This window comes from Bombus affinis, chromosome 14, assembly GCF_024516045.1.
Source record: "Bombus affinis isolate iyBomAffi1 chromosome 14, iyBomAffi1.2, whole genome shotgun sequence".
NCBI classification, from domain to species: domain Eukaryota; kingdom Metazoa; phylum Arthropoda; class Insecta; order Hymenoptera; family Apidae; genus Bombus; species Bombus affinis.
In genome coordinates this window covers 4,075,458-4,099,157 of record NC_066357.1, presented here as the reverse complement: position 1 = coordinate 4,099,157, position 23,700 = coordinate 4,075,458, and the positions used below count along the sequence as shown (strand labels likewise).

The 23,700-nt window shown below is 40.5% G+C and overlaps 1 protein-coding gene across 9 annotated transcripts in view; it reads right to left on the bottom strand.

The window, feature by feature from the left end:
• LOC126924456 (max dimerization protein 1-like) overlaps positions 1-23,700 on the bottom strand; it is a 228,053-nt gene that overhangs the window by 1,075 nt on the left and 203,278 nt on the right. For all 9 annotated transcript variants that reach the window (XM_050738979.1, XM_050738974.1, XM_050738983.1 and 6 more), the window contains exons 7-8: positions 7,421-7,557; positions 1-4,421 (exon numbers count right to left, since the gene is read on the bottom strand). The exon at positions 1-4,421 is cut by the window's left edge and continues 1,075 nt beyond it. In XM_050738979.1, coding sequence (XP_050594936.1) covers positions 7,421-7,557 — 137 coding nt within the window. In that variant the 3' untranslated portion in view covers positions 1-4,421. The remainder of the gene's footprint in view (positions 4,422-7,420; positions 7,558-23,700) is intronic.

Sequence of the window (23,700 nt, the reverse complement as noted above, 5' to 3'; positions counted from 1 at the left end):
GATAAAGCAACGTGATCACAATAGAAATTTCGGCTTGAATTCTGCTCACGATACGATATTTAAAAGAAAAGAGAACGATAAAAAATGAGCTGCAAACTTATTCGCAACATCTGCAAAGGAAAAAATCATATTTCTTAAAATTTCAATAAACAGAGTAAATTCTAATATATTAAAAGACCAAATAGCGCCGGAAGTTTGACTATTTCTCGATAAAAATTCGAAAGGAAGATGCATCGCGAAGAAGGCATTTTCGTGAGATTTTCCAATGAAGTAGAAACGATCTGGACGCGCCGATCGCCTAAACTTTCCAAGAGGACAGCCGAGGACCTTTCCAACCTGATCGTTTCTCTTCCTCACTTCTTTTTTTCCCGTCTTGCTGGTCGATCTCGAGTCCTACCGTTTTATATTTGATGTGTATACACGGCCGCGGTAAATCTTCTGCAACAACCAATATGATTGCGTTTCAGCTATAGAATAAGGTCGATTGTTGATACAACAACGACTGTACGGGAGTATCATTTATGTTTAATATTAAAAAGTCGCGGCTTGCCTTGCTGAAAATATTTCATTCGGCTTGGTCGCTTTCCTGGTAGGATTCGAGATTTCGACCATGATCTCTGCTCTTATCTTGCTCGTTTTTCTCCATTCCTTCGCATTGTACAAAGTTCGATCCCCGAAAGTACCTTTCTTTTCTTCCAGTTGACTGTCGTTCGCGTTTTAAAAACTGTTTCCGCCTCTTCCTCCGCTGACAATTCAATTCGATCGACACGAATTTTCGTCTTCGTCGTCTCTGTTTAATTTTTACATCGACTTTTCCTCCTTAAAATGTACGATCACGCTCATCGAAGTATCGTCAGATTGTTTATTCCGCATGTAAAAAATCCGAGGGCACTCTCCGCGAGAAAACGCGCGTTCTCCAGATTCGGTTTGTTTTACCCCACCCCGAGATCCTATTCTCGCGAAAGGTTATACCGCGTAATCTCTCTTTTTTTTTTTAATCTTTTTATTCCTCATTTTTTTCTGCTATTTTCTTATAAACTAACCGCCGTTTAAAACCGTTTTGTGTTTTGCTTTTTTTCGTTTTTTTCTTTTTTTTCTTTATTTCTTCGTTTCTTTTTAAATCAGAGATCACTCGTTTACGTTTGGTAATCAGTCTATCTGGTCTGCATAAACCTAGCCAGAAAACTCGACTCGAACAACTGCTGCCTCGCTGTTTTCGATCCAGGGGCCGCGGATCGATTTTTTGTATCAACCTGTCGCGAGTAATTCAAAAGCCTAGTATAATCCTCTAATTCCCTTCGTTTCCAATTTTGAAACCGAACGATCGACGGTCCAGTTCCGATAACTCGTACGACCATCGATGAACAATCTTTTGGATTAGAATTTCGCCGCTACGCCAATTAAGATATCCATAAAACGATCGTTGCCGAGATCCAGTGTGCCCCTCGTTAAGAAACACGAGAAACGGTGGAACACGAGCCGTTGATCGTCGTCGGTTATCCTTTCTCCACGAAGTTCCACTCGAGCCGCAAAGTGAAAACTTCGAGTTATAATTAGACGATCGATTTTTCTTCATCAAAGCGATCCCTGTCGCGTAACAGGCTTACGCATCGATCGATCCCGTTCCCCGGACCTCTTTGGACCCTTGTACGACCTTATTTTCTTCCAAAATCTTCTCCGCTACGACGTTCATCCTAATTAGTTTTCTCTTCCATCGTTCTCTCACGCACACCAGAAACATTGTTCCCTGTTTTATACCTGACACTCGGGACCCTTCTTCGTCTCCTATTTTCGTGTCTTGCTCTTTCCCTTACTGTTTCTTCTCCACTCCTGACCCTAAAGAAACGCCGATTCCGTGGCTCTGGATGGAAACAACAACGCGTGATCGCTCAACAACAACAGGTAGTGTGCCGGTTCAAGCCTCGAACAACCAACGAGGGACTTAACAGGAATTTGTACTCTTTGAATGCGTGTGTTACAACGAAACGATGTTTAAATGTTTACTTATCACGTAATAAAGATTACACGAACCGTCTCCACCATCAAAGGTGACTCACTCCCCTTAATTATACAAGAATCGTTACGTTACGATTCACGTATACGTGGTACTTCTTTATTTTTCTCACTTTTTTTCTCTTCTTTTTTTCAGGTTATTTTAATTCTTTTTTTTTTTTTTATTAATTCTCGTGAGGATCCTCTGTGTACGTGTATGTAATGAGTGCTCACATGTGTCCGTGTATGTGTGTACGTGTGTGTATGCATATGCATGTCCTTACTTTAGAAGTGTGTACGCTTTTATTTCGATCTCGTTCCCTTTCTTTTCTTCGTGTTTTCCTCCCTCTCTGTATCTGTTCATCCCTCCCGACTCGTTATTTCGTATAGGTTATACACTAGCGTGTATCCTTCGAAAGGTGGAAGTTCTTTCGGTTTCGTTAATTAACCGTAGGATTCCCGAAGAAATTTGTCGACAGGCTTGCGATTCAGTCTCCCCTGTTTTGGAACGATAATAGTCCCATCCGTGCTTCCTAACTTCGTTTCATCCCTGATTTTGCTAATTCGATGTACAATCTTCCATAGCAGCTGCTGCTACCTCCACCTTTCTTCCCTTTTTCGCCCTTTTTAACGTTTGTAGACATCCTACCCATTCCTCTCTTCAAACACTTCTACATCTCCATTTTATTTTTTTATATTTTTTTTTTTTCAAGTATTTTGTTTCTTATTTGGTACGCGCGATCACGCAGACTGTACAACGCGACGGAAATGAAGGCTCTTCTTCCGCAGAGGAGTACACCAAAGGCGCTCCTAGTTTAATAACGATCGTCAAAAGGCAGACGATCGAGGATCGTCGTGGAACCGACACGTGAAAACGTTGCTTCCCGCTGTTCGCGCTGCCTATCGTTCGTGTGCTTCCCTCGCGAACGTTCCTTGTTCCTTTTCTTCCTCCGCTTCTTTCATCCCTTTCTTTCCATTGTTTCCAAAGGGTAGGCGTACACTCGAATGGAGTTGCTTTTATGAAGAGTAGAGTCGACGACGCGTGTTCCACGACGCCATCGTCGAAGTGCGAACAAAGAAGCGTGGCGCCTCTCCTCCCGTCGGAAGCGAAAACAACAAACTCGCAAAATCAAATCGCCCACCCTGGACGAGCCTTCCGCGATCGGAAGCGGACAGCGGCGGCGATAAAAATCATACATCTCGGAAAAGATAGAGCGGCGAATATTCTCTGTCCTACCCGGTCAGTTTCAAATGCATCGTGCGTGTTTGCAGTGACTTGGACGCGTCCTCGAGACCCATCACGAAGGAATTGCTCAATTTTACACATTGAATTATACGAAAAGAGATCCGACACGAGGGTCGATCGACGAAGCTTCTAAAAGATGGTGGTGGAAGCGCTGTTTCGCGCCAGCGCGCGCATATTGTTAGAATTTCCACGAGTTTCGTCTAATCCCGATCGATCAGTGGCGGCGACCGGTGACTCGTCGATCTCTCGCGTCTGATCGATCGTCGTTCTCCGATCGACATCAACCGATTCTTTTAAAAACGCCGTTTCCTCCGTGATGGTTCCGTGTCGAGAAAGAAACGCTCGAAATTCGCTTCTTACTTTCTCCACCGTGCTCTCCGCTCGATAAATTTAGTCTCCCTTAAAAATATGTACAATACTCGATCCACAATTTACACGTGACGTTCGATTGCTTTATGTTCGTTTCTCGCGTTTCTTTCTCTCATTTCATTATTTATCGCGAGGCACGCGAATTACATACGTCTCCTTACATACGTGGTTACATCCGTCATTGATCTCTTCTTCAGCGATAATCAGTTTCTAACTGAACTTAAGTTCTATCGTGATTCGCCAAAGTTCGACGCGTCCCTGTTCCTTCTGCCCCTATTCTTCGATCTTCTACATTCGTGTCTAGCGATTCTTCAACTTGTTGTTCGAAGTCGTTTTTCTCACCCCCTCTTTCTTCTTCCACGCTTCGTTCTTCTCTCGCAGAGACCACCCGCGTCAGCTAGAAGTCTGTACACGCGCGTACACACCGCTGATGTCGCCTCTTGAACGCCCGTTGCTTGGGCGTCGCGGTGCGCGTCTCGCGACCCTACGAGAGTGCACCAAAGGGGTTGGTGCGTAAGTGCGTGTACGCGAGTTGATATTTCGCACGCCGTCGATCTTCGCACGCTTGGATGGCTTCTTCCTTCGTTCTTCTCTCTTCTTCCATGTCTTCCAGTTTTTCCGCCGCTACCACCCCGACTCTCCCCCTCTCCTCCCCTGTCGTGTTCACGTGCGTTTCTCTTCTTTCCCTCGTGTTTCTCTCTCCCTCGCCCTCTTTTCCATCGCTTCCTCCTCTTCCTCTGCTCTCCTCTGCTCTTTTGCGCCCTCAAATGCTCTCCCTCCACGTTCTTCCGCCGCCACCGCGCCACCTCTTTGTCTGCAAATAGCCCAGAGGTACGGACGTGAGAATTTTGTTTATCGAGGATCTCCGAGCTGCTTTTTCACCACCCTCTTTTTCTACGCGTTCCGCTCCCTCTCAAACCTCGCGATGTTAGTTCTGGTGGCGGGTTACGATTGTAAAAAAAAAAAGCGAGAGATTTACATTCTGACAGGTTTTCGGTAAATATTTCGCGAGAAACCGAGAACAACCGTTCTTTTTTCGTTCGCGGTGAAATTCAATTCACGCTTGACGGGTCCGTGATAACATGAGTGAAGATACATCACATGTAACATAAGAGGGATTTATTCTGTGTAACTATAGCGACAGGTAGCGTTCGCGGAACAATTTACAGTTTATTATATTCACGTACTTGTCTTTTAAACTGCGCGATATTTTGGTTAAAGACGATTCTCGTTTCTACCACCAAATATTAACAAATGAATAATACAATTCAGTTCACGAATATTCAAAGATTTCTTGCAGCTAACAACATTTTCCATAATTAGATTGTGTTTCTAGAAGAGAAGACAGAGATTTTATCTTTTCATTTTCAACCCTTTGCATTCTCGAAAGCCACGGTAGCGATAACGCTTCCTCATAGAACTTATTATTCTGAAATTTGTTGCACGTTGGAAACACGAAGTGGAAAAATGTTCTTACGAAGTTATATTTTTAAATCAACTTTTCTGTGAACTGTTCTGAGCGTATGATTCAGAGTGGAGAAATTTCGTGAAAAAATGTTGTAAGCTAGCAAAGAAATTTTCTAAATGCAAAGGGCTGAATATAAATGTTAAAGTAATATTTGAAAGAATACGGTATGAAGTAACTTCAATTCGCGGAATGAAAAACTCTTCAAAGAACGAAATGAAAATTGCAGATTAAAACAGCTGTCAGCATTACCCCTTTCTGTTTCGCTATTTTTAATCGTTGTTTTCAGTACTGGTCCATTTAACGGAAATATTATTCTCTTCCCTGAATCTTAAAGTGTTTCAGAACAACACCGGCAGGAAAATTAAATTCGCAACATCGCTTAAAGCCACGAGTTTCCGCCAGTAATAAACTCGATTTCTTTTCCAAACATTTCCTTTTCCCGGCATTGTATCCCGAAAAAAAAAAAAAACGAAATATTCGTTCTGTGGGAAATGATTCAAGGAGCAGCATGATATTTTTTTATTACACCGTGATGTATCTTTACTTTATTTTATCTTTACATTGCTCGACACGACGCGTGTTGCCTCGGATATTACACATTTTTTCTCCCCCTTTTTTCACTCTTTTTTTACCCGCTAGTTTATCGTAAGATATGGCCACGATAATTACGAATACGCTATGGGAAAATGGCGTTAGGCAAGCATGCAAACTATGTACTTTTTTCTTTTTGGAGCAGTTAATTTTCCGCCTGCGTTTGATTATCTCGCTTTCATTTTATCGTATGTATGCTACAATTTTTTCTCTCCTGTATTTTATGTAGGAAACATTCTTTTTCTTTTCTTATTTCAACCGTTGCACGATTGCTATTCAATAATGAATAATTATTAGCACGAATATACAGCGTGTTCCATTCCATTTAATATTAGTTTGTTTCCTTTTTTCTACGACTGCTAAAAGGACACAGTAGCTTTGGCAAAATTAACATAGACTCTTATTGAGATTAAATTTTGTTTCAGAGCTGGTTGTTACAGTGTTAACCGCATAAATTATACAATAAATTATCTTATCTTTAGGTCTGTTATTTTCGTTTACGTACCTATACAGAATATGTTTATGAAATATAGACAAAGCACTCGTCATCTCTCTAATCAGAAACTTGTTAACAGCAATTATACTCGTTACAGATTATAGTTAAATCGTCCAAAATATCCGACTGATCTTTCAAATATTGCACAGACCACGCTGCATATTATTCCGTAGAACGATTAATCAAGATATTGAATTTCAATCAAAAAATTCCCGAAGGAAAATACAAAACGGAACATCTTCATCGACAATTCCATTAATCGAATCTTACGTAAAAACTTGGTGCGGTGTAATTCGCACGGAAGCGTTTCGAGGTCGTGAAAGGCGCATTGTTCAAGTATATACCAGGCTCACGGTTATTATCCGAAGGTTTGCAGCAACAGAAAGAAAAAATGAAGCTTAAAAATGGAGTTCTTGTGCACCGACCATTCGCGTTTACGATATCCACGTTGTATACGCGTTTGCAAAATGGCTCCTATTCAGAAGGTGCTGTTAAGGATGCTCTTTCAACTCGAGCTTTTAACGCTATTAAATTTAGAACGTGACTTTGATATCGTTGGCCCGCGAGAGGAAAAGAGAGCAACAAAGAGAAGGCAAGAGAGAGAGAGAGAGAGAGAGAGAGAGAGAGAAGACGGAAAAAAAGAAGAACGGTTTGGCTACCGGTTCGTTGTTGCCAGCCGCATTCTGAATATAATTGGCGCTAAAAAACACGAGTTGAAAGGGTATTTACACCCTCGACAGGGTGTTCTGAATGCGGACCAATACTTGTGAACACTTCCTGCGAATGCGATATTCAGAAAATCTGATTCGCGGCGATTTGGGTCAGCAAGGTCGGTAACGAGTCGAACACTAAAAATTATAGTCGTTTTTTAGCGCAGGCGAAAGATTAACGTGCTTGGTAATTTAGTATTTTTTTTCTTATGTTGTTCTTCTCCGTATAAAATTTTCTTACTGAATGCTTTTTTTCATTATTCGGTACTGTTGTCGAATCTTTATAATGAAATAGACAAATTATTAATCGAAGAAATGCAATTTGGTGCGTGTAAAAGGAGCTAAGGGAGAGTAAAAATTAGTTGCACGTTGAAATAAAATTAGTCCTTCTACAATAGAACAACTATTTTATTTCTTAAATCGATATTAGAATTAGATATTCGAAGACAGAATATAAATCGTAAAGGTCATTGGCTGAAAAACTTCCGTTTGCTACGATGCTTAAGGTGTTAATTAAATAATTTTGAATTTATAAAAGATATATTTACCTAAAGATTGTCCATCATTTCGGAAAGTGTCAGCCTGGAGGTGGACATTGCAACGCCACTATCGCTGCTGCTCTGCACACTGCTGTGATCATCGGTGTCCGATTGATTGCTCGTATAGCCGATCACGTCTACTTCATCTGCAATAATAAAGCGAAGGAAACACATAAATAACATTCCAAGAAAGATTCTTCGTTTCTTAAATGCCAGATAGTAAGATTATCTTCGAGTTGGATGTTGTTTGAAGCGGAGTTTGAAGCGTACAAGATTTATTCTTTACTTCGAACTTTCGACTTCGAATTTTCGTGCAAGAAATCATTCTTGAAACATAGCTGATGCTCCTATCTTACTGTTCTATACTTATAGCCAATGAATTCCTACGAATATACAACGGCCACGAAAGATGCATTTATAATAACATATACATATTAATCAATTAGGTTCAAGTATATGAAACTTCGTATCATTACAAAAAGTCATTAAAAAAGTCCAGTGCTATGAAGCTGACGTGTACAGAAGCTGATAAAAAATGCTTCATTGCATTGCATTCGAATAAACGAGGTTCTATTGTACCAGCAATTGCTGATGCAAATTTTCAGGTTACAAACGGAGTAAACTAACGAATGCGGAAAGAGCGTCGTGGATCGAACAGCTCGCGTCATACGCGGTGATACAGAGGCAGACCGTCGAGCTCGTTAGATAATTTAAAAAACGCAGGTGCACAGGACGCTTCGTAGTAAATTGTAGACGCGATCGGACAGCTGTGGCTCGTAAATATAAAGCGCGTGGCAACAATCCCCGGCGATCCGGGGGTGTCCGCGTGGATTCTGTCGCAATCGATAGAAACGCGGCGCGGCGTACACCCGCGGCAACCCGTTTTCGAAAAACGTTGCCGGTACACGTGCTGTGCCCGTCACAGGCTCTTCCTGCACGTGTACGCTGTCCAATAATCCCGTTCCCGAAATATCAGCCAATTTTCGTATTTTACCATTTCGCGAAAGCGCGCTCTCATCGAATATGCACGCGCGTCCACCCCTCCCTGAATCCACGCCACCCTTGCGAATTTCCGTTGATTCTGTGTAATCCTCACACCCTCACGCTTGGCACACGTTCGCCACCACACCGGTCGATTTAATCGCGCAAAAGTACAATAACGAGGATTGCTCGACAATGTTCTTCGATTCGAAGGTTCGAGTCGAACCACGCGCATTTAGCGCGCTTGTTCAATTAAAGTGGTACCACGGTTAGGTTCTAGAATGTTAAGAGATGTCTGAGATGCAGGGAGATGGTTTCGAGGGTGTATCGTGGCGATATAGGAACTAGAATGCAAAGTTTCAGATTAGATCTTGCAAATTTGCTGTTTGAAAGAATGTCGACGTTTCGTTCCGATACTTTGGCGATTTTAATGTATTGATCGTTTGAGATAGTATAAAACTAGAAATTGTTATTCCTCCTTGTCTGCCTTCTCAGTATTCTACATCAAAAAATTATTTTCAAGCGGGAAAGAGAAATACGATTATCTAATGTAGAGATTAAGCGTAGAGTTTGTTCTAATGTCACCTCAGGCCATTTCAGGATCACGTAAGGTTAACGAGGTCGTATCTTTGACACCGAAGTTCGTTCGGAGGCTAAGGATGATTACTAAGTTTGTATTATAAGTATACCCAAAGTTACATTAAGATGAAGGGGATTGTCCAGGTCGTGTCAGTGACATTTAACCTTATTCAAAAATGAAAGAAGATTACCAAGCTCGTAAATATGATACTCAAAATTCATTCTAACGTTAAGGATAGTTTGCAAGATCGCACCATTGGCACATCAAATTATTGGAAGTTCAGAGATCGCGTCATTGACACTGAAGGTCGCCCGAGGGCCGGAGAAAGGTCGTAAAAATCATCATAAATCATTCCGCTTGCAGAAATTGTTCACGGCTATATATCTATAACGAGGCAGAAATTGACATCACGAAATCATCGATTACAAATTAGCTCGATAGTCGCCGTTTTTCTCGCCCGGAAAAGCTCTCAAGAGCGACGGTTCGCGAAACTTCCCGACCAAAGATGATAAATCTATTCCTGGGCCACCTTGTGGCGTTATCCGAAAATACCTTGGGCAATAACCATAAAGCATCTCGCGCGCAACTTATTCTCCCTATTGAAGGGAATAAGGGACTGCCGGATAACGGGCGTCCACCGGTATGAGGGCGTCTTTTGTGCCGAAAAAATCCGGCCACCCTTTATTGCGCGTCTCCTTGACCTGTAGCAACAACTTTCGTCGGTCGTTGTACCTCGGTGCATGGAATTTTATGAATCGTAACCCACGACCAGCAAGTGGGAGTCGCATCAAAGTCTCGTTAAACTAGTTTGACGCGGATCGACCGACCCTCGACCTTTCTCTCGAGCCGGTTCCAGCCGAGTATCGAAGCCGTTCGCCGAATTCTACCACGGCCAGCGTGCAGTCAGCGAAACTTATTCATCGTTCGTATATCGTACGTGAGATTGGACGAGCGCGCCGTGCACAAATATCGCCGTCGAGAGTATTAGAAGTTGGTGCTCTTCGACAATGTACGACGCGATTATTCTTTCAAGATTATATTTTTCTTTAGATGAGGAATTTTTCGTTTTTATTAATTATCGGTGATGGAAATGCAAAATTCTTCTGATGTTTTCGTGAAGGAGATATAACGCGTTATAATTCAGCCTCCTGCATGATATATGACATGATCAACACCTTTATTTAGGATTGAATTTTTTTAGATCATGGGAAATCATTTTTCAAGATTGTATTTTTCTTTAGATGAGGAATTTTTCGTTTTTATTAATTATCGGCGATGGAAATGCAAAATTCTTCTGATGTTTTCGTGAAGGAGATATAACGCGTTATAATTCAGCCTCCTGCATGATATATGATATGATCAACACCTTTATTTAGGATTGAATTTTTTTAGATTATGGGAAATCATTTCTCTTTTTATTAGTTATCAATTTTAGAAACATATGTTCTATGGGTTTCTGTAAAAAGAATATAACGCGATAAAATTGAAGATTTCTTGCGGACGATATATATGTATGAAATGATCAACTCCTTCAGCACTGAAATTTCTTGGGTTAGTAGAAATTATATCTCGTTTTACTATTTATCGTTATAAATTATAGAAACATATCTTCTTTGGATTTCTTTGTAGAGAAGATATAGTACGTTAAAATTCGAGATCAGATTGATAGAAAACACATGGATACATTTATGGTTCGGTTAATTAATTCATCCTAGCAATAATGGTAAACGATCTAAAGATAGTATACGTTCTAACCGTAATTGTGAGATTGTTATTTTCAACGATATTTTAATTCGTTCAAACGTGTTTCCTTAACGCTAACTCTTATGTGTGGATGAATTAAAGTAGCGCAAGGCCTTTGTTAGCCTGTTGTTGTTAACCTTTCTATTGTATTTATAAAAACCTTGCGTTAATTATGTATCTTACTGAAGGATCTGGAAAAATGTTCATTAAAATACACTACGATACGTGTAAAAATAAATCCACCTAAGAAATCTGATTTCAGTTTAATTTCAAATAAAAAATTGGTTGGGTCATGCAAACCTAAATGCATATGATAAGAAGCTTAAAACATAATTATATATATAGATGCAAAACATTTGTATAGCCGGATAAGTTCACATAACAGTTTTTATAGAATAGTTAATGCAAATTTATTTAAGGAGAAGTTCACGTTAAGCGGATTCAATAGTCTGGAATTCAGTTAATCGGCCAATAAGTGAAGGTCTACTGTTCACTGATTCTCCACTCCACAGTACCCACAATTTCTCATTCGAATAATTGAAGTTCACGTTCAGATAAGTGGATTCAATAGGGACAAGTTCAGTTAATCAAGCACCAACCCCTCGTTCCAAATAAATTGACTTTAATTTCCCTCCTAAAAAAGTTGATTTTTTCACAAAAATTTACGTGCGGTTTATTCCAATGCTTCTCTTTATCGTAGGAGACAAAATTCGTGTAAACGACGAATATCAGTGAACAGAACGTTTATATCAAAGCATGAATAAAGAGAGACGATGGATGAAATACAGAGTAGTTAGATTAGGAAGCACGGTATACTACGTACAAGTTTGGCTGCGCGTCACGAGGATTGTGCATGAGAGATCTATAAGAATTTGATCGAATTGAGAAGCGAAACAATTCTATTTAAATCGTTCAGAGATCATCGAGAGTCATTCCATTATTTTATTATATATTGTCAAATAAAAATTAGTCTGGAGCTCTGCACTCCTATGATATCACCGGAAACGACATCTTCAGCAAATATTCACGCTTCTTAACGGCGTGAACTCTATTGCCACGAAGAAAAACGTAACCCCCTTGCAGTCCTAGCCAACAACCTAATTACCAGTGCTCATTTTCCGCAGCAGCGGAACGCTTTACAGCTCGAGCCGCGTAAACCGGTACTCTTTACGACGTCACATCGGGATATTTCATAAGACGTGTACTCTCTCCTCGCGCGAATTACCTGTACAGCATAATTAACGGCATTTCCAGCGCGCGAGCTTCACAATATGAAGATTAAGTTCGCGCATAATTACGTATTAATATTATAGAAACACACACCGTGTGTGTCGCATCACGAAGGCTCCGGCGAACTCGAAGACGCAGTTGGGGAACGTGATGGAAGTCGAGAGGGTCTCGGTAATTGCGCCCACGGCGATTCCCGATCTCGTTGCGAGCGCGCGCGCTCGCATGAAAATAGTCGATATTGAACTTGGCGATCAGTGTCACGATGAAAACGGCCCTTAAGGCGATATACGTCACCGTTCAACGTCGTCGAGCGTTCTTTCTCGACGTCCGTAAAATATAACCGCCACCGACACCCACGCGTCGTCGCCGTGTCTACAACGTATGTACACTGTACGTATCGCGTATGTACGAGTGTCTGGTATAGCGTGTACGGGAATGGAAGGAGGAAGATGGAAGAGAGTCGAGCCGGAGAGAAAATAAAAGGCGATTGAAAGGGGCAAGAATGGCGGAGTACAGGCGTACCGAAGAGAAAGATCCGGTGCAAGCGTGAACACGGATGCATATGTGTATATACCGTGACTCGCGAGTTTTTCAACGCGTAGATTTTCTTTTTCGATATGTTGCTCCTGCTATATGAAATAGTTTGGAATTTTATTAGAATATACCGTACCGACGTTCTGTACGAGTCGAAACAAATATCTTACAGTTGCCAACAGGGATGTGCAATCGGGAAACAGACAGAAAGAAGAATCTACACGGTGAGAGTAAAAAAGCGTAGAGATACGAACGTACATAGGAGAGGAATTAAAACAGAGGAAAAATGTAGAGGAGCAGGTGGAAAAGAATTAAAAGAGGAAGACGGGTAGATCGGAACCGGATAGAACGGAAAAATTAGAGAGGAGATATCGAACGAGGTACCGGGATACCGGGAGAAACGCATTGTGCGCGCATACAAGGGAGGAACGCGATAGAACGTGACAGGGAAAGGCTGGCAAAAAGAAAAGAACGACGGAAAAATACAAGGGAGAAGAAACAACAGGGTGAAACGGAACTGAAAAGGAAGAAGAGAGAGAGAGAGAGAGAGAGAAAGGAAGAGAGAGATGGACAGAGAGTGGAGCAGAAAAACGTTCACGGTGGCTGCGCCTATGCGCGACCTCGCGTATACGTATACATACGTATACATCCATTGTCGCATCCGGCCACATCGTCCCGGCCATGGCTCGTATAAATTATCAGAAAGATTTTATCACCCAGTGCAGGCTTTACGGGCACGCCAGTCGGTGCTGCGAGCGAAATAAGAGTATATTTTCGCTGACTGCTTCGCCTCCTTAGCGTAACGTATAGGCGCGAGCACAATGCCTGCTGCTACCAATAAGAAGTGTTTTGTCGACGAAACAAGCTGCTGGCGTGCCCCCACGTTCTTATACATGTGGCTTTCCACTCGTGTTCTCTTTCTCTCTCTCTCTCTCTCTTTCTCTCTCGTCGTCTTTCTCTTGGTTTCGTCCGGGTCGTTAGGTCCCGCGGGAGAGAGGCATCCTCGCACCGACCACCAATCATCTTACTCGCGAAGTAGTTTGTCAGTTTCCTAAGGGCAACCGGGAAAATTTGTCGTTGCTGTGGGATGTACAAGGACCACGACCAACGAACGACTTGGTCAGACATATTGCTGCGCGAAGGGGGAATGAAAAGGTTACACCAACTTATTAACGTTGCCAGAATCGTTAAAATAAGCAATTTATTTTCCATAAAAGTTGTATAGATTTACTACGGTGGATTTTTCGGAAGTCGAATTTCGTTATGGAAAATACGCAACAAACGAAAATTTCTTTGACCCAAGTTTCGAAGCTTCAGTAGCGTTCATCCCGTGTACGGTCGATCGTTTCATGCTTCAGTAGTATTAACCTTTCACGCGCGTATCAACCATTAACGATTTTATTATAGAAACGAAATAGATACAGAAGGTACGTCGTTCGAATAATTACGAGCGAATTTCAAACACGGTAAAGTACAAGTCGAAGGAATAAAAAAAGAATAAAATTTTCCGCTTTGAATATATTCATCCCTCGAAGAGATTAAAACTTAAGACTCTAGTTGCTATGATTCACCTTACTCAATGTGTACCGGGGCTAGACAAAAAAGTAACAAATTTCTCTAGATACCGGCGATTTACCACAAGTCGAGCCATTTCACGCGACTGTACCGAGACGCGGAACACCGGTTTTTAGACCCGACCGCGTTTCTACTTATAAATTGCTGATTTACACGACCGCGATAATGCCATTACTGCTGTGGCTTTCCTCGCCGAGCTTTTTGCCAGCGGTCGCTGCAATCCGCAGCTTGGCTAAAAGGCGCTTCGTTCGCGGAAACCTCCCTCCTTTTTGCGTCATCGCCGCGACGCGACAACCTAAACGATACGTTCTCGAAAACAGTAAGAAACACCAGTCTCACGAACAAATTAATAAATGTCTTTCGCTGATACATTAGTGGAAAATGAATCGGGCGGATATTTTAATTGAATCGTTGATTTAATCGAGCAGATCTCGAATATCCTTGCGATTAGAGGGAGAAAAGGGAAAACTTCTGCGAATGCAAGAAATTATCGTCATATATTTCGTCGCTCTAACAACTCCTATGCTATTCATTATACTCAACACTCACGCATCTTCCGTGTACCATTGCCCAACAGCAATTCCCTAAACATTTTCTGGCTTTCCAAATCGTCATCAGTGTTCCAAATCAATTCTCTGTATTTTTAACGTAGCAGCGCGAAAGACGCTGCGACGACAAAAATAATTGTAAACAACCAGAGGCACTCCTCAACGGTGTGACGCAATGGTGAACGTTTGTTTGGCCACGTCGTAGTTGCGACTAAATGGAAGCTGGCAACGCGGAGAGCGTGGATGATAATGGGAAAAAAGCGAGAGTGTTCTTCTCTCTTCCCGAGTCATCTTCCTCGCTCTCCGGGGAAGAAAGTGTGTCGGTGACCGAAAATAATCCCTGCCGGTGGTTCGTTAAAAATATTTTCAAGCGGTGAACTCGACACGACGCACGGTGCGGCATTCGAATGAGGATTCGAGACGAAAATCAAAATTCGTTGGTCATGCTAGCACGTTCGCAGGCCACGTTCTCACGTTCCACAGTACGGCGTTTGAACGAGGATTCAGGACAAAAATAACAAAAATGCATATAATGTGCAGATTTCCTGAAACTCGATGTCAAGGGATTCAAGTCGAGTAAAAGTCCGTTTAACGAACCTTTGTTAGTATTTTCTCTACTCCCTGGCTCAGCTGAAGCATCTTGAACGTTTATTTCTTTGTCTAACCACACACGGTGACGTTTAAGTGAATAACGCCGATACCGGGAACGATCTTTCTATTTCTTCGTAAGTGTCATGCAGAGATCATTTATCCTCCCTTCTGTTCCGTTAGATATCGCGCTGACGTTGAATAAAGAACAGAGTTTTTGTGTATCTTTTAAGATTCTTTTGGAATAAATGTAGTTAGCAATCGGCTCCTCGATCGAGTCGCGATTACGAGTGGAACTTATTAAAAGAATAAATAACATGCAGCAGTTTTCAGCAGCAAAATATCATGTGGCAATGCAATACAATACCTTTTTAATACGAATTTCCAAATTAGGGATTAGAAATATACGTATTTTTTCCTAAATTCTCCATACTTAAGGCGTAACAAATGCTATTTAACCGGAATTAACAAACGAGGGCGTATAACGAACGAGTGAGTTAATTTTCAAATGATTAAATTTTGATGCGCAAAAGACTTTTGTCAATCTTACCGAAAGATCAAAATCGAGCAACGATTATTTCGATCTTTGTCCACTGCCGCACTGTGCAACGCCAGTGCGCGCGATCTCCAAAGGAAACACCGTTATGTAAACGCTGGTGTCGGTGCAATGAGAAGCATTTTTCTTACGGTCGCACGTCAATGACCGTAGTAGCTAGTGCTGGAATACGCCTTGGCGGATAGAGAACGTTCGTTCTCTTTTTTTCTCGTGATAAACGAACCGCGCTTTTAACCTTCGGACAACCTCGGCGAGACAAACCGCGTGCACCACTTTCGCTGATGGATGGAACGCAAGTGAAAGATTGATTCTCGTTTAATGACTGCCATGGACCTTTTTGCTCGTGGCCCTATCGTGCGGTATATTAATGCCGTTTGCGTTTGCATAGCTTACTTGCATGCGTGGTTCATCTTCTTAGCCTGGTTTTCAGTGTAACTTGATTATTAGTCAGCGGATTTTCACGTATTTCTAGGAAATTTGATAGCGAAAAATTGCACAGAACGCGCGCAATATTACAAAATATAGAAAATATACAAATTAGTATTTTCTGTGATATTTATCAGGTAAAACGATCTTTATCGAGATCCTACTTTTTTAATCTGAAATATAGGAATTTGCATAAAGGGCTACTGATTATTCCATTTTGGTTATCGATTATTCAACGTCCAATATCGGTATTCGGTTTGGTTATTCAATTATTTGTTACATCATACGTGAGCGCAAGAAGAGTGCAGACCTTGTGGCTCATCAACTAAGCCGTAACTTCGAACGCTGGTAAAATTCGTCGTTTCGTTGAAGTTATGAAATAACGGAGTTTTCGATTCTCTAATTTCTATCCTATTTCACTGTTTCGACAGACACGCGAGAACAATTACATATCTTGTACGAGTATGTGTACGCATTTCGGTCTGCAGACGTTTCATTCGCTAGAATTACGGTCCATCAGAACGTCGTTCTTGACCATAGCATAATTCATAGGATTTATCGAAACGACGTGTGTCAAAATTTTTCTCCAACGTCTCTCGACCATTTCGCCATATAACGCCAGCGACCGCGATTGAAAACGTAGAAAATGAGTAATAGAAGTTACGAAAGAGGTTGATGGCGGGGAATTTCTCAATCCGCGATATATAGATTTCAAGGAAATTTTTACACCAGGTTGCCCCCGCGTAACTTTTCAGACTCGGTTCAGAACGCTGCGTCGTATCTGATTTTCCCCGAGGCGCGTTTAAATCAACGCAAACGATCGGAAAAAGCACTTCCCACGGTTTATAGAAGAGATAACACACATAGCCTGGCAGTCCAAACACGTATTAACTCTTCCCATTTTGACTAATTTATAGCTTGGGAGATCGCCAGCTACGGTTATATACGGATACGTTTATATCTGACATTTATTTCGCGGATATTTCTCCCTTCTCCCCACGGTTCGCCAGAAGGTATCGAGAGAAATGTCATCCGTACAAACGAACGAACAAACGAAAGAACGAAACGTACCCCGTGCAGGATAGACATCGCGATAATGTGTTGCAAATCTCTGCAGTTGGTCCATCTTTCCACGGTATTTTGCATGATAGAAGGAGCACGAGTTTTCGAGCTATTCTACTCGTGTTGCAGTAACTGTTGCGTGGGAGTTGCGAATGGAAATGAAACGAAAAAAGAAAGAGAGGAAGAGGGAAAAAAGAAGAAAGTTTCTTCGTTATATGGTCTCTGTTGTTGCATAACCCGTGTGATGCAACGAATAATTTTTCTTGAATAAGAATAGCGTTCTTTAGCTTCGTGCACATCGCTTGTTTTGGGTCGACAGCACGAAAATAAGAAAATTGCAGTCGCTGTTGCGACGCGGAATCTAAATTGTGTTATTCTAACGTGCAGACATTGCAGTTAATTTACTGTACTCGTAGCTGTAAATGCGTCTCTGTACAACTACGCAGGAATGCGAGAAATATTCCGTACAATTGTTGCGACGAGTCGTCGATTTTCTACTTTGATACATTTCTTTTCCAAGACATCGGATATTCATGGAAAGTAAACGTGGAATGTATTCTATCGCGCGTTGTATCAATTTTGCATTAAGAGAGAAACAAAATTGGACGAATGAAAGGCAGACGAGGATTAAAACAGCTGAACTTGGTCCGATTTTAATCAGAATAGAAAATGTCGAAAGAATAATTATTCTGTCTTATCTTCATTCTCGTTCAAAACGAAACTATATTTTCAAATTCCAAGTAACTTACGACCAGTTCAAATCGTTAATTCTATAAAATCTCCGACGTTACAACAAATACATATCCACCAGCGAGAAAGGAACATAAGCCTGGGGCAAAAATTGTGAAAATAATATCAAGGAAACGCCCAGGAAATGTTTCAGCAAAATTTTTCCTTCTTTCTTAGCGAACAATGAGCGATAAAAGAGAAAAAGGGGGACGATTTCTTTTCGAGACAACAAACAGAAAGAAATGGCGAAGGACGAGAAAAATAGAAGTTTCATGGACTTAACAGGACCGTCAGGACCGAGAGACGCGAGGTACGGCATTGAAAGGCGTCGTTAAAGTGAAATTAATCGTGATCCGTGGCCAGGGTCGACTCCGTTTCGTCGTAATTAATCGGCCGTTTCGCCAACTTTAATTGTTGAGCAGCGAAATACACGGTGATTCTCTCGATCTCGAGCGAGACGATCGCTTCACCGAGCTTTAGCGATCCTCGATCCTTTTTTCATCGTTGTTGGATAGTAAATAACATGGAATGGCGAATGACAGTCTCGTGAATTGGTATCTTGATCGGACTGGACCAGTTTCGAGAAACGTGATACACTTGAGATTGCAGTCGTGGTGTTCCGATGAAAAAGATTGTGAACTTTTTGACCATGAAGTATTCATAGAAATAAGCAAATGAATTTTCTCTGTTATCTCTTCTTGTCAATTTTTATATTTGTTTAATTTTTTTGTCGCTTTTTAATACCGGCAAAAAGAAGTAAAAATAATTCAACAGTGGTGTTTGTTTCGTTGTATCATTAAATTTCACGAATTTCAATTCGTATCTCCGTTTTGATATATTTTATAACGCGTAGCTATCGATTTTTGTACAACATGAGATTGCTTTTTATTTTATATTTTTTTACTTGGAAATTTTTAAACAATGCCATGTTGTTAAAAACAAGGTGGGGAAAAATAATTGTTCGAAGACGATAATTCGTAGGTTGCAGACGAATCGAGTTACCTCGTAGCCTTTTAACTTTTTTTAGCGCAAAAGAGAAGAAAATTGAGAAGAGTCGCCGTGAGACGAGCGCATCGCGAATTATACTTCGATAGTTCGATCAAGTTTCGCGATGGCTCGATGTTACTGCCCATAAAAATATCTATCGTAGGCGACGCCGAAGACTCTAGTCAACTTGATGACACATTTAACTCTCACTCTTTATAGTGTCAGCCATAAATATAAAGCTGATCGTCGGGAAACATTTGAATACTTCTTCGTCTTCTCTTTTATATGTACCATTCGCGAAAGGTCACTTACCACGATCATGATTATCCATTCAGATTCTCTTACAGCGATCCAATTTACACGAAACTGTCCTTTATCTTTTTTTTTAATCCTTTTGATGTTTCTAAGTAATTTTAGTTAAAAATTTTAACGATGTATTATACTAAAAATTTGACAAGCTTGAGTAGATGTTTGTGAAATAAACATTACGTGGGAAAATATTTAAATACGAAAACTGTGAAAATTATCTAGAACAATTTTTATTGAAAACTTGTAAACAGTTTGATATTAATTATTATAATGATGAAGATAAATTAAAAAAATTGAGAACGTCTGTGACAGACATAATAAATATAACTACCAGGATAAATAGGAAATAGTCGACTCTTGTTAGACACGCTTATTATGAACGTCACGTGTCCTTTATACGAAATTTATAGACACCGATCAGAAATTAGAGTGTATTTTCAGGATAGAACCGAATAAGACCATACTGGATCTTATGCATACCAACGATACGATTTATGATACGACGGCCTATAAAATAATAGGCAATAGACAGATTCTGCTTTTTCATCGTAAAGGTCTTCTTGTCGAACTTATGCATCACAATGAGCTTCCTTTATACTTTATACGATGAAAATCAAACGTATTCCAGGGTTTTCCTATTCCTGTTTTAAAATACTGATTTTCCATCCCTTGCGACATTTACTTTTTATCTTTTGCCATTTCTTTTTCAAATACGTTCGTTTGACAAATTTTCAATTTTAAATGGAAATACCAAAAAAAAAAAAAAGGAGACTTTAGTGTTACTTATCATAAAGTAACGAAATAATTAACAATTTAACGTTACTATTTCAACCGCGTGGTAATTTTAAATTTATCTCGAATCCCATTTTTATGTAAATTTTTTACCAACGCCGGATGAAAATTTTTTTAATGAATTTATCATGTGAACCGCCATATTGAAAATGAAAAAAAGAAATATAGATTAATCCAGTTATTTCGCCAGATTTATAATAGCTTATTTCATTTTCTTCCGTTTCTATTTCAATCCACTTTTGCAAGAACGTCAAGTACGATTAAAATCAAGAGTAAGCTTCGCTATAATTTATCCCCGAGTTTCCAAAGTTTCCAGCGATGAACGTCACATCCCAGCCTAACATAGTAAACGAAACTTACTCATTTTCATTAACGCTTCCACAGTTTATTCGCTTCCTGTTTTACCGTATTCTCCGTCAAACGAAAGCGAATGTATTCCAATTTCAAGCTAGGATAAGACAAACGAGTCGGAAACTTTGCCAACACGAATGCAGGAATTTCAATTGATATTACGAAGAACAGATCTCCTCTCTCGAGTAATGAAGCTATTCTTTCAAATTTTTATACGGTATGTGGAAACACTGCTCGGTTATAAATTAATTATATTCTTTTCTTTATACTTGAGAAATTGTGTTTTTGAAAAAGTGGCGATATTTTATTCGATAAAATGTTCTGGGAATTCTACGGAAACGCATTGCCAAGAAAATCTGAAATTTCGCGATGAAATTATTCGAAAACTCAACGACTCGGTAATATAAAAGTTAATTTCATATTAATTCTACGGAAGCAGAACGAACAGTGCTAATCACGAATCACAGAAAACGGTAACAAACGAGGTGAACTTTTAACTCTGTCTAAGCAGTGTATTACGATCTACTCGAATCTCCAAGTATCGAAGCTTTCTAAACGACCCGTAGTAGTCCTATAGGGTAATCACATCGCGCGTTACCACGCTACAAAATAAATACAAATTCCGCAATTCCGCGGAGACACATCGAATCACCTCGCAACCGAACAAAATCCACCATTTCTCCTAGTACTCTTCTCTCACGCAAACAACGTGAACAGCAAAGTTCTCCGAGCAACCTACGTCGAATCTTATTTATTTACCGAATAATACACAAGCGGAACCTACGAGCGACGAAATGCTTCACGAGGATCGAGTAATTAATTCAAGACGAGGGACCAAACGAAAGCACGAGCGACTTAATGTCATTCGCGGCGCGTGGAGGATACTATCAGGACTTTCGAGGCGGCTTCGACTCACGAATGCAATCTCTTTCCATTGGAAACGGTGTTTCTCCCGCCGCGACTATCGAGGATTGCAATGAAATGTTTATAATGGTGCAAACACACGCGTGCGATCCGAATGAAATCCCAAACTCGTTTGTATGCAAATTCCACCGCCTGGCCCTTCCCCCTTTCTCAGCCTGTCTTTCCACGCGTTCTTTCGCTTCTATCCCTCTTTTCTTCCATCTGCAGAGCCACCCTCGCGTACGTGTGCACCCTCCGCTATAGTAATTAAGCGACGCTAAGAGGTTCCTGCGTTTCCCCATTCTTACCTTAGGCAGTTCGCTTTAATTGTTACGCGTCGATTGCACGCGTGAAATTTTTCAGTTTTCTTTTCTTCTCTTTTTTGTTGTTTTTTTTTTTTTTTAGTTTTTAACGTTGAGGGATAGGTTGGTGAACGATTTTGGAAATTTTATGAGAAATCGGGGGTGGTTTCGCGAGATAAGGGGATGGTCGGTAGGACACAGCGGGTCCAGATTAGCGGAATATGGGGATCGTAATATAAAGTGGAATAGGGGTTGCGATAGCAGGTTTTTAAGGGGTGATCTCTTTCTTGCTTTGTTTGCTAATAATCCGGATATGTTTTGAATTCGGGAGTTTTTACGAGTCCCAGAGAATCCGAAGTTAGTTTTTACGTCTCGATTGTGATAGCGTTGATCTAGATTTTTAGGTCGGCCTTTGGATAAGAATATCGTGACTTTAATTATATGAAAAAAGAAACATGAAAATATTCGTTCTCGAGGTATAGTAGCCACATTCCGGATATACAGGCTATTTTAATAAATTTGAGTACAAATAACGAATTGTTATTTCGTATGATGTCACAGTGGGTCAAAGTGATTAGCTTCGATACTTTTGAAATGTACATTCCTATAATGTCCTAGTTAGAACCTAAAAAAATTACGCATCGTTGAATTTTCCAATCTTTCAATCAATCTATTCAACGAGAGTTTTCTGTCTCCTTTCTCGTTTAGTTTATTGACTTGATTTATCGATATCCACGGAATTCTATTCGGTTTTAAATCTTCGAAATTGAATATGTAACGCCTGCCGCAGATACGTGTGAAATTCACCCGCATCTCGTTACATACGAAATTTTGTCAATAATGATACCATAACGGTGATAGCCCGACGCAAAGCGACGATCGTTATGATATGGAAATCATTATCGACGCTATTGAGGCACGTTTATGCGGTGTCCGTTCCTTTAATGAATCTATTCGTAATTTTACGTGCGTTTGTCTCCATTATGAGCGAAATTTCGTTAGTTCTTTCCAGACATAGGAGATAATTCTATTGTACATTGGAATCATTATAATTACTCGAAGCATATTAAATTACAGGATGGGAAAAAAGAGAGATAGAGAATTATAAAAGCACATCTAGAAATAAGTAAAATATGAGGAATATGAGTTTTTTAATTAAAGCCTCGTTTTTTAGAAAATCGTGCATGATACGCGCGTATCTGACAAAATTCCACTTTTGAATGACAAAATGAAATTGACAAAAATGACAAAATTTGACAAAGTTTGACTTTTTGAAAAACGAATCTTCAGATGAAAACGATGCTCCAAACGAACAAATTCTATTCCAAATATTATTTATTTATTCGAATTATCCTGGCACGTAGAATAATCTCCAGTTGCATTCTACTACACTGTGCTACATAAATCTGTATTCTTTTATTCTGTAAAATTATCAACACGCATTTATCGTGCAATTTCTACAGTTTCCACGGGGCCCTTTAAGGTGCACATTTTGTAAAAGGTAAACGCCTCGAAACGACGAACCCGCTATCCATCGAGAAGCCGCGCATCCTTGATGGATCTTGCGATCGTTTTTCAGAAAATTTCGTGTAGAAACTCGCTCCGTTTCCAGGTCACCAACAGCGTCAACGAGTTTCCCCGCGAAGCTTCCCGATTTCATCGTATATTTCCCATTTTTAGAAAGAGTACCCCACGTTCGTCGAGCTATCCAGTTCCAGCCAGCGCGGGCAAATTGCGTTTCGTATCAGCTCCGAATTGCGGATTTGGCGAGCGAAAGCGAGCAAAGAAGGGAAAATAAATGGCCATCGGGGAATCTCGAGGACACTTTCGGACGAACGAGAAATCGTTCTTCTCCTGTCGCCACTGTACCAGGCTCGTTTAATTAAAAATTAACGCGATCAACGCGATGCAAAATATTATGCAAGTTGGGGAAAGTTTCGCCGAGAGATACGATGTACGAGGGTAGTTAATAGGCGAGGATTAGCCTGATTTGTATCTGGCAGAAGGGTTTCTTAGTTCTTCCTTAACGTCTGTTAATTTTGCCTCGTGCAAAAATTGGGAAAACTTGGAATTTAATTAGCAATGGATAAGAA